Source organism: Mycteria americana, chromosome Z (assembly GCF_035582795.1).
Source record: "Mycteria americana isolate JAX WOST 10 ecotype Jacksonville Zoo and Gardens chromosome Z, USCA_MyAme_1.0, whole genome shotgun sequence".
Classification (NCBI taxonomy): domain Eukaryota; kingdom Metazoa; phylum Chordata; class Aves; order Ciconiiformes; family Ciconiidae; genus Mycteria; species Mycteria americana.
In genome coordinates this window covers 15,873,628-15,885,161 of record NC_134396.1, presented here as the reverse complement: position 1 = coordinate 15,885,161, position 11,534 = coordinate 15,873,628, and the positions used below count along the sequence as shown (strand labels likewise).

Here is an 11,534-nt window from a genome sequence, read left to right as displayed (position 1 = left end):
TTTTTTTTCTTTTTTTTTTTTTCCGTTTTGTTGTTGGTGTTGTTGTCTTGAGAGAACAGTGATTTCAACAGTGTGTTGCACTGTAATCCCCGTCTCGGGAGGGCCAGGGGGCAATGCCGTTTTTCTGGGAGAACTGGACGGCGGGGAGCCGCGCACTGGCGCGGAGCCCCCGACGGCAGCGACCGCCCTCCCCGCAGGCAGGACCCTGGGGCGAGGGCATGAATCGTCACGAACGGGACTTTCATCGCTACAGTACTCGTAAGCGACTGAGCAGGAGCCCTGCCCGGCACTGGGCTGTACAGCAGTCCCTCCCGAAACACCCACGCGGCACTGCTGCCCGTGATCCCTCTCTCCATGCACCCACGGCGGCATGGCTGGTGCTGCTCCCCGGGCAACCCCGGCAGCACCGTGCCCGCTGCGGCCAGAACGGCGGACGGGCGGGGGGAAAGGGTGCAGCCCCGCAGAAAGTCCCGCCGGCCCCGCAGCCGGACGTGCCCGACCGAGGCCCCCCCGGCCGCCGCGCCCTCGGGCCGCCGCCGCCCGCCTGCAGGTGGCGATAAGCACCCCCGGCGCCACCCGCCCCAGCACCCCTCGGTCGCAGGCACCCCTGGGGTGTGCGGTGCCTCCCGCCGCAGCCGACAGTGCCTGGCCACAGAAAGCCTCCCCCCCGCCTCGCACCCCCGCAGAAGCCCCGACACCGGTCCCGAGGGGAAGCCCAGAGCACCCGCTGCCCGGGGCGGAGCTCCGGGAAAGAGATTTGCGGGGCGGGGGGGGGATTCGTGGTGGGTTTCTCTGTGATGTCCCCCCCAGCGGGGAGGGGGCGGCGGGGAGTGACGGACACCGGCGCCCGCCCGCCCGGTTCGCCGGCGGCGCCTGGGAACGATGGCGACCCAGCGAGACCCCCCCCCGCGGAAGGGCGGGATGGGGGGGGGACGGAAGGGGAGGGGAAGGAGGGAGGGAGAAAGCGAGGGGAGAGGCAGAGCAGGAAGGAGCGGCGCGGGAGAGCGGCGGAGCGACGGGCAGCAGCTCGGCGAACGGCGGCGGGAGGGCCTCCCCCGCCGCCCGGGGCTGCGCGCTGGGCAGAGGCGGCGGGGATGGGCGGGCGCGGGGCGGCTCCACCAGCCGCCGTCCTCTGAGCCTCGGCCGCCTCCCGCCGCGCTATATAGGGGAGGGAGGGGTGGCGGGGGGGGGGGGGTGCCCGGCGTGGCCAAAGCGCACGGGGCGGCGATGCCTCCTGCCAGGGGAGCGCACAAGAGACCGGCGCCTCTTCCCATGCCCGTCTCCTGAAGCGACCCCCCCGCCCGGCATGGATGTGGCCAACAACACTACCTCCCCAGAGCGCTCCCCCGAGGGGGCAGGCGGCCCCGGCCTCGCCGAGGTGACCCTGAGCTACCAGCTGCTCACCTCCCTGCTCCTGGGCACGCTCATCCTGTGCGCCGTGGGCGGCAACGCCTGCGTGATCGCGGCCATCGCCCTGGAGCGCTCCCTGCAAACCGTGGCCAACTATCTCATCGGCTCGCTGGCCGTCACCGACCTCATGGTGTCCGTGCTGGTGCTGCCCATGGCGGCCCTCTACCAGGTGCTGAACAAGTGGACGCTGGGGCAAGTCATCTGCGACATCTTCATCTCGCTGGACGTGCTGTGCTGCACCTCTTCCATCCTGCACCTGTGCGCCATCGCCTTGGACAGGTACTGGGCCATCACGAACCCCATCGACTATGTCAACAAGCGGACTCCCCGGCGGGCCGCCGTGCTTATCAGCCTGACCTGGCTCATCGGCTTCTTGATATCCATCCCGCCCATGCTGGGCTGGAGGACGCCCGAGGACCGCTCGGATCCCGACGCCTGCACCATCAGCAAGGACCACGGGTACACCATCTACTCCACCTTCGGCGCCTTCTACATCCCACTCCTCCTCATGCTGGTGCTCTACGGCCGTATCTTCAAGGCGGCCCGCTTCAGGATCCGCAAGACCGTCAAGAAAGCGGAGAAGAAGAAAATCGCCGACACCTGCCTCACCCTCTCCCCGGCCGCCCTGCAGAAGAAAAGCAACGGGGAGCCTGGCAAGGGCTGGCGGCGGACTGTGGAGCCCAAGCCCGGTGCCTGTGTCAACGGCGCGGTGCGGCAGGGCGAGGACGGGGCCGCCCTGGAGATCATCGAGGTCCAGCGCTGCAACAGCTCCTCCAAGACTCACTTGCCGCTGCCCAGCGAGGCGTGCGGCTCCCCGCCGCCCCCCTCCTTCGAGAGGCGCAACGAGAAGAACACGGAGGCCAAGCGGAGGATGGCTCTGTCCCGGGAGAGGAAGACTGTCAAGACCCTGGGCATCATTATGGGCACCTTCATCCTCTGCTGGCTGCCGTTCTTCATCGTGGCGCTGGTCCTGCCCTTTTGTGACAGTAAGTGCTACATGCCCGAGTGGCTGGGGGCAGTCATCAACTGGCTGGGCTACTCCAACTCCCTCCTCAACCCCATCATCTATGCCTATTTCAACAAAGACTTCCAAAGTGCTTTTAAGAAAATTATCAAGTGCAAATTTTGCAGGCAGTGAAGCCCGCCCCTCGGGGACAGGGCAGCGGGGGCTCCTGCCACTCGCTCCATCCGCCTGGCCCCCGCCGCAGTGTGCCCCCCGCCCAGCCCCTCTCCAGCGCCGGCATAAGGGCGGGGGGCTCCGGGACCCCCCTCCGCAGCGCGCCCGACCCCATCGCTCCTCCGCCCGTCGGACAAGCCCCGCGGGGCAGGGCAGGGCAGCGCAGGGCAGCGCAGCGCAGGGCAGGGCTCCACCGGGGGCGGCGGGAGATGCCCGGACCGGGAGGGCTCCGCGGCCGCCCTCGCCTCGCCTGGCCTCGCCGGGGCTCCGCTGCCGGGCGCCGGCGCTCCCGCCTCCCTTCCACCCCTCCACCATTCTGGGTAGACTTAGGGTTTGCAGGTCGTTGCTTGTGGTCGCTGTAAACCACAGGTCTGCCCGAGTAGCATCGGTAAAAATAAACCACCCTATGCAGAAAACCTCCGTGTCGGGGGTTTTTCTTGGATTTACGAGGAGACGGCGGGGGGCTTAGAGTCCGACCTCGGTCTGGCGGTGTGAGTACGGAGGCTGAAGGCGACTCCCCGAGTGGAGGAAGGGGCTTTGGGCTCTTCGCTTCCCGGGCTGTGAAACCACGAAGTAGATTTTCTTGGGGGAAAAGAGAGAGCGTTTTGTAACCTTGCAAGGTACTTCCAGCAACATCCCCGTCTGCGTTACGTGTGTCTAACAGCTCTCCTGCTATGCTAGGACCTTCCACTTCATCGGGCTTCCCTTCGTTACAGCGCGGGGAGGTGATGGGGCTTAAACCCCAACCGCACGCCTCATTTATGGAGATTTTTTTTTAAACGCCTTCGACCGAGGGTTTCCCACCAAGGAAAGGCTTGGCGCTGCGCGACTGTCCTCGCGTTCACCGCGCACTCGGCGGCACAGGGAGTTGAAGCAGCCTGCGAAGTCGCGTTTCTTTTTTTTTTTTTTTTTCCTTGTTTTGAAGCCGCTTGAAAGTTTCTCGGAGACGTTGGGGATACTTCAGAGGCAGCCAGCTGCGGCACATCTTGTTGGGGGATAAAAAAAAAACTGCACAAACAAACAACAATAAAACGAACCAAACCGATCAACCAAAACATTGCCATGTGCTCCGTGGCAGTAGGGGAGGGGCTGACAGCATCCGCCGGCGGTAGCCGCGGGTGGCGAAAGCGGCATCTCGGCGCAGGCTGGGACGGGGCAGGCTCTCTCCTCCCCCGGGCCAGCCCCGGCGGGGGTAAGCACGACCCTCCCCGCAAGCTGAGAGCCACGGCCAGAAGCAGCCAGTGTCACTACGATGCCAAGGGCCGGGAGAGCCAAGCCCGGCCTGACTGGTCCCCGCGGCGGCTCCTCAAGCCTCCCCCCGTCAATCCCAGATGCTTGACCCCAGGAAACCTGGGGTGCTTCCCCTTCCCCGCCTGGCCCGGGGTTGGAGCAGGGCGGCAGGACAGCCTTGCCCGCCGCACAGCCCCCCTGCCCGCCCTGCCACCCCGCTCCTTTCCTGCCGAGCCCCTGGCTCTCCCGCCGGCTGCGGGGTACTGGCGCTCTCGGGCCGGGGGGGATGGCGCCGGGCCGGGTACGGGCACTGGGCCGGCTGCCGCGTACCTCTGCGACGGGCTGCCTGAAATGAATGCTTGACCAAATATATATATATATATATATTTTCCTGTTTATTTTTGTGTAATCTGTGTTACCTGTAGGAAAAAGGGAATGTTAAATCTGTGCGTCACGTGAATGTAAGTGTCCAGTCATTTCTGAATTTCAACCGCTTACATTAAATGACAATAGTGCTTTTGACAGCCTCAGATATATAGCTGATTTTCTGAAAATCTTATTTGACCTCATTTTCGCAATTAAAGTGATCTTTGATCTTACCTCCTCTTTGATCACTCCTAACCACCCGTGTCCTAGATATTCCTTAAGTGCCGGCCTGTCAGAAGAGTCAGCCTGCAGCAATTAGGGACCCGAAACTTCCCCGGAGCGCTCGGATACCCTGTGACTTTGGGAGCCCCACCCGCCGGGGGTGCGTGCTGGGCAGAGCCGCCGGGCGCCCCGGGGCGGGGGCGCGAGCGGGGACGGGAGCGCGCGGCCGCGCCGCCACGGGAGGACGCGCCTCGGTGCGGCGGGAGAGCTGCCGTGGAGCGGGGCTTGCTCCTCTCGCCGCCTCCTCCCCCGAGTCCCGCCGACTCCTGCAAGTGCGTTTCTGCACGTTTTGCCCTTTAAAATTTTGGTTTTTTGTTTGCAAACCTTCCTGCAACAAACTCCTCGGCAACGATCCCAGCTGGGAGAGCGTGGCCGCCCTCCGGCCCCGCACGACAGACCACGCACGGTCCCGCCCTGCGCCCCGGGGACCGGCGCCTGAATGCGGGACGGGGACCGCCCGACGCCGCGGAGAGTCCCGGGACCTCGAGGCAGGGCCCACCCGCAGCCGCATCAGGCAAGGCGGCAAGAAGGGTGCAGCTCCTGTGCCCCCTTAATCTGCCTCCCACCCCGCTGCAGGGCGAGGGATGGCGGGAGCACGGGCGCGGCCCCCGAACCCGGGCCCGAGGCTGCGAGATGCCCCAGCCGCCCTGTGCCGCTGCCGGCCGGGGCGGGAGCGGGGGGAACTGCGGAGCTCGGGAGCGCAAATCCCCCCGGCGGGCGCCGGGAGGCGAGGCACGCCTGTCCCCCTCCAGCCTCGCCGCCTGTCTCCCCGTGCGGGCGCCCGCTCCTTGCACGGACAGGACGCGGGGGACCGCGGACCCCCGGGCCCCTGCACCGCGGTCCCCAGACCCCTGCTACCCTCCTCCGGGCGGAGGGTCCGCGGGAGCGGCGCGGGGCACCGGCGCCTGGGTGCCCGCCACCGCCACCGCCACCGCCACCGCCACCGGCAGAGAGGCTCTCTGCCTCTCCTCGGCGGCGAAAAGAGCTCTCCGGCCGCTCCCCGGCCCGCGGCGTGGCCGAACGAGCCGGACCCCGGAGGCGCCCGCGCCGGGCCGGCACCCTGGTGCCCCGGGCAGCTCTCGCCGCATCCCCTGCCGGGATGCCGGGATGCCGGGATGCTCCCCGGCCCGCGGCGCTGGACAAGCCGCGACGGAAATATCGCCCCTGACCTCAGTGGGGACAGCATTTGTCTGAACAGTTTTACATTTCTCACTCCTTCTGTTGTCTCTTCTCTTTTTCCTCCCTTGTATTAAATTCTGTAATGTGGAGGAAACGGCCTGCTTTAAAAGATGGGCCGTTTTGATTCTGTGCTCTAGTTTTCAAATTCCTAATTTGATTTCCACTAAGTTTAAAAAACCCCAACCAAACAGAGGATATAGTGGGGTTTTTTAACGGAGAAATCAATTCCATATTAAGTCAATATTTGTGGTTGATTGCAGTATTGTATTTGCTCCACTAACGAGCAACCTCCTCACAGTTTAGAGAGCTTCATTTCAGGTTTAAAGGACCTGTGGAAGCTCAAGCAGTGAAGCAGAGAAGAAAAATCCAAATAGAAAGCAAAAGGTTTTACGTTTTAAACAGAGCCGCAGAAAATTGAGTTTTAACAACTTGAGTCAATTGTGAATATCAAATGGGCATAGATATAAAGGCTTTAACCTTTTCTTCCTTTAAAAATGCTTCTTTAAACTTCTGTAAAATGAGAAGAAAGTTTCATAACTTTGAATTTTCTTTGCTCTGTGGCTCCAGTCCAGGCTGAATTTGGGTCTGAATCACACATCTGACAAGAAGTACTGGCAGAGCAATCCAAGCACACTTACACTGGCCCACTGTACTTACGGCCGAGGCTGGGGAGGTGAAGGGGTAGGAAAAAGGGAAAGACATGCTGGCATAATCTATATTTGGTCAAACTGCAAAATGGATTTTGTGACCATGCAATTTCATCTGTTTGAGTAGAAATCTCCCCCATAAAATGTTTAAGACTCCCTACTTTGCACTGACATTCCCATCCCGACAGAAACATACTGTAGGTCTGGTAGAAACCACAACAAAATCCCCCAAATAAATGTCCCCCAATCTTCCCATAGTTAAAAATCTCGTCTTTAGAATCTGCAGTTTCAAACATTGCTCAGGGCAACACTGTGAATCTTACATTAAAACACATAACCAAGAAATAAATCCCTCAGAGAGAAGAAACAGAAAAGGATGCTGGGGGTGAATTTCTGTTTCATAGCTGGTCAGAGAAGCAATTTTAATAGTAAGGGTGACTATTACCTCTTTGGATGTGGCTGGAGAAAATCCAACATGGCTATCATGTAGCATGCGAACAGTCCTAGCGTGGCTCTGTGAAATCTAAAAACAATCACTGCTCTCATACTTTCAAAAAATACTGTGTCTTCTGTGTTTCTGGATCTCAGCCCAGGTCACCCTGCTTGGGTATATGTTGCTGTGAGTCTCACCTTACCTTGCCGCCTACAGCTGAGCTCCCGTTCTCAGGAGTAGTCTCTCTGTTCTCTCTGAGTTCTCTCTGGGTAGCCAGTGTGACTTCCAGCCACAAAGAGGGGCAACTCTGCAGCATGAAATTCTTTCTGTGGGACTGGAAGCAAAAAACTTTTGGTGCGTGATCCTTTCCATATCAAGAATGTAGTCTACGCTATTTGACTTAATGGGGTGGCTTCTTGACTTGGGCAGTGAGTGACAGAAGATTTGTTGGTGTTTTCATACCTCTCTCAATTAAGAGAAAAGGCAAATGCTCAGGCACACAGAGGACTGGCTACTCAACCCTTACAAATACTTACATGTGGCCACAAACCCCAGCCTTGCAGATGTCTGTGCCAAGTTAGTTTGGCAGGCTGTCAGCATTGTCCTGCAGAATGTAGATGAGGGATTGGAAACAGATGGATTATAAAGTATTTTAAAAATTACTAAACCTGAACAAAATTTGATAGGACTACAAAAAAATGAGAAAAAGGCACATGACCATCCAGATGGTTCCTGCAAGCTTCACAGACCTGCTGAAAATAGTGAGGATCTTAAAAAGGAAAAAAAATATTCTTACAAACAAACAAACAAACTGACAGACAAATGAACAAGGCACAAGAGTCTCGTAATGAAAATGCTGGCCAGCACAAACAGAGGTCAGTATCTGCTCCTGCTGTAATAACATCTTGTTTTATTGTTTGTGCTAAACAGCACTTGAAGCATCTTTTGCTATTAGGCAGAGTCAATATAATCCTTTCAAATCGACTTTAACATTTCAGAGCTATTTACACCCACTCTGCTGAAACGTAACTTACACACAGGATGATGTAAGCTAAAGGGTTATCTGTGGCCTATTTTAACTTGTACCTTGTTCCTACTTCTTAGCAATCCCACTGCCGTTGGTTTGGCGGGCGGACGTAGGCCTAAGGGTTTGTGTACAGAACAGACTGGAGTGAATATCATACAGCATATGCTATACCATTTCACACATACCCTCACTAGGGAATGTCATGCGCAATCTAATCTTTAAACTGAAATCTGCTTGGTAGGACGGAGTTGGCTATAGTCTTATGTTCAAGTGGCTCAGAAGGAAAACGCCATTTTTCAGTTTGGTATCTAAGTGGCTGGTTATGATTTTAAACTATCCAGTAACAAAAGAAAATAGATACAATGGTCCTCTGCTTGAACTGCTGTGGTCCAAGCATAAGTCTTTTGAACCAAAGTGAGTTGTGAAATATTTGGGAAGCTATTAAATTTGACATGTAAACATTATGTCTTTGAAGTCAAGAGCTCAGGAGACGTTTATTTCTAGGTGGGCTTTGGAAGAACACTGCCAGGTGAAGTGAAGCTGGCTTGGCTTTGAAGATAGACACCTGAACCATCAGATACAGCACCTGGACCACACTCAGAGGTGTTGCCTGGACTCAGGTTTGGCCAGCTGCCTGTCATCCAGGCGCTGATCTCAGGCAGAGATTGTGGAAAAGTCATGTCTAGTGCAGATAAAATGCCAGGCTGGGTGTTGCCTTCAAATTGACGGCCCTTCAGCTTCCATCCTCTTCCATCCTCTTTCTCTAGCTTCCATATGTGGTGAATAGCATGGGCAATTCACATGGGTCTGTCCAGGCTCTCTTGGGGGAGACCTGCCAGTGATAGTCTTCGGGGTTTGCCCTGGAGGAGTTTTTTGGCACTTGCAGTCTCTTGAAGGCAAGAAAGGAGCAGTCAGAAAGTGAGAGCATCAGGACAGAGAATCAGCTCAGCCTGCTTTTGGAGAGGAGACTTGACACTGAAGAGCAGTGTCAGGAATTTCTGCTCCTGAAATGGAGACGACTGCTCTCATCACACTGGGCAGATTATTGTAAACCTCAGGCCAGGCCAGTACTGAGCCAAAGAGGGTCTTATCTGGTCAACCTGCCCATTGAAAATTGCCTCCAGCACACTTTGCTCTTTGTCTTTATTGTATCCAGTGTTAAGAGCTACTGCCAGCTTTGTGCAAGCCAGGCAGGTGGCTTTTCCTCCTGCCTTTGAATGCTCATCCATGGGCTCTCTCCCAGGCTCTGGCTCAAGCCTTGGAACTGATGCTACTGAGTTACTGGCACACATCTGCGAGGGGTCGTCTCTATTCAAAACAGCCTTGACTGTCTGGGCTCCCTGGAGTGCCCGCGGTTCTGGCCGAGGAGAGCTGAAAACTGCTGGTTGTATCCATGAATGTAATTCATGCTTTCAGGAGAGCTAATGTAGGTGGGACAGTAACACAGTTTTGGGTTGGGCTTGGTTCACTACTTTTGATGTCCAAGAGTGTGCAATGTTTATAGACTCTGGCTTTTTCTTACCCTTTAAGAGGGGAAACTACCTATAACAAATCAGCAAAGCCCATTTAACTATAAAATAGATGCAGAGATTGTCCTTTTTGATAAGAGTTATATTTAAGATACACAGCTATTTTCTTTAATATCACGTTTGTCTTTATTCCTGTGATGTGCATTTGTGGTTAGATGGCAATAGACTTGGAGGTAAAATTGGGAACTCCCAGGTTCAAAGCTCTCCTCACAAGGCATAATACCCTGTTTTAGCCATCTTATGTGCCAAGGAAGAAACACCCAGATAGAGAAAAAAAAAAAAAGTCAGGAAACTCATTGGATCAAGCCTGTCCCTTGAAGAATACTGCTGTCTTCGGAAGAATTGCAGAAGGCATGAATTTAGTTTATTATGTCTTGAGCCAGGTGATATGCTACCTTATTTGTCACAGTTCAGTGCACGCACATTTAATCAAAACACCATACAGGTCAAAGAGGCAATTTTCCCCACTGTACTTCAATTACAGACAGTATTGTGAAAATCCTTGCGCTAGTTGCCTGAAAATGCCATTTTCAGTAGCCCTCAGAATTTATTTCCCCCCTTTCCTGTGGGCAAGTCAGCCAATTGCTCAAAATTGCTGGGTAAAAGTTCTCTAGTTTTTCAAAATTACTACAGTGAAATTACTGTAAGATCTGTCTTTGAAGCCTGATTTCTTTGTGCAGTTCCATGAAACTTTTAAAAAAATCAGATTTGCACAAATTCTAGTCTGGCTTCAGCAAGGGAAACAGAGGATAACAAGCACTCTCTGTCCCTCCACCAACCCCCATATAGAGCTGTGGCATTTTTAGTAGAGACAGGCCAAAAAATGCTTCCCTATGGAATTTAAGTAAATATGTGTGGAATGTTTTTGAGAATGTTACAAGTTTTCACAGCATCGCAACAGAATGTGGTCTGTTATAAAAGGTCACTGTAACAATACAAAAACAATATTTAAGTTATTAAAATGAAAGACAGGTAACAGCTTGTCTTACCTATATTTAATAATCTCCTTTATGAGCCACTCAGTGGAGAAAAATGTTTCAAGCAATACAAAGTAGCAGCTGTGTTTAGTGACTTATGACATAGACACAGTTTATGTCCTATAATACATTGCTAATATTGACATCATGAAATTATGTGAAAATAGCCATGTAAAAGGCACTAACCACATTCAGAATTGAAACAATGTACCACTGTTATAGACTTTTACAGTATCTCATTAAAAACATCATGTATTTTATACAAAAACGGTGTTTTGGCTAAACTGTTTTCTCCCCATCAAATTACTGCCCAGGCACGAGTTTCTGAGACAGCAGTGCTGTTTACAGGAGAGATGAGCACTTCTAGATGTGCCTCTCCACCGCCCACCCCTGAAGTGCGCAGGGGCTCAGCCCCTGCCTTTGCAGGGATATCACCTTAGGCGTGGGCAGCTGCGTAAGGGACCTGCTTTGAGAGCACAATTTCTTGCACAGTTCCCAGCTACCTGTAGGATACTGCAGTACTTACCCACTGCTAAGCATTGGTGTTGTGATGCCTTCCACGGAAAACTGCATCACTCCCACTGTAAAGTAAGAGATTTACGTACCCGAACAAGTAATTGCAATAAAGGAAAATATTTATGAAAAGCATGCAAAGAATAAATAGGTAAATTACATTTGGAATTGAAGTGTTTTGTAAATAAAAAATGAGTAGGACTTGTTTTTACAAGTTTTTTATCTATTTGCGACATCCAAATGAGTCTAGCGCTGCCCTAGGAAACATTGCTAGGTTGCTGAAGACAAAGGCGATAACTTGCTAAGAGAGAAAACTAGCAATGGATTATGGTGTAATCAGAAATGCACCTGCATGGCAACGAGCAGAGAAATTCAATAGCCTTCTGATATGTTACATAGACCTTTTTTTATTTCACTCAAATACCTAAAGTCCCAATCATGACTCACCTCTCCGGTTTGGAAATGTTTTAATTTCTGTAGCTATATTTTACCAAAACAGAAAAGGCAAAGGATAGTGACATATGCCTCGGAAGGAGAAACAATTACGTTTCATTCTAAGAACTTCCTTCAGATTTTGATAAATAGAGAGAGAAAGAAAAAGTGATGTAAATTCACTCATCATTCAGTCAACTTTTACTACTGTGTTTCAACAAGTAAGGGTGGTTATGGTCAGCACTCTCCTTGCATGGAAAGCTTCCTGTTTATTGAGCAATTGAATTTTTCCTTTCCTTTCCTCGGTGGATTTTAGGATTTATTGTAAGCAG

At 53.7% G+C, this 11,534-nt stretch overlaps 1 protein-coding gene across 1 annotated transcript; it reads left to right on the top strand.

The window, feature by feature from the left end:
- The first annotated feature begins 972 nt into the window (after positions 1-972).
- Positions 973-3,567, top strand: HTR1A (5-hydroxytryptamine receptor 1A). The gene is made up of 2 exons (XM_075527249.1): positions 973-2,396; positions 3,513-3,567. The coding sequence occupies exons 1-2, from the start codon at positions 1,307-1,309 to the stop codon at positions 3,518-3,520; spliced, it is 1,098 nt and encodes a 365-aa protein (XP_075383364.1). The 5' UTR covers positions 973-1,306; the 3' UTR covers positions 3,521-3,567.
- The last annotated feature ends 7,967 nt before the right edge of the window (positions 3,568-11,534 follow it).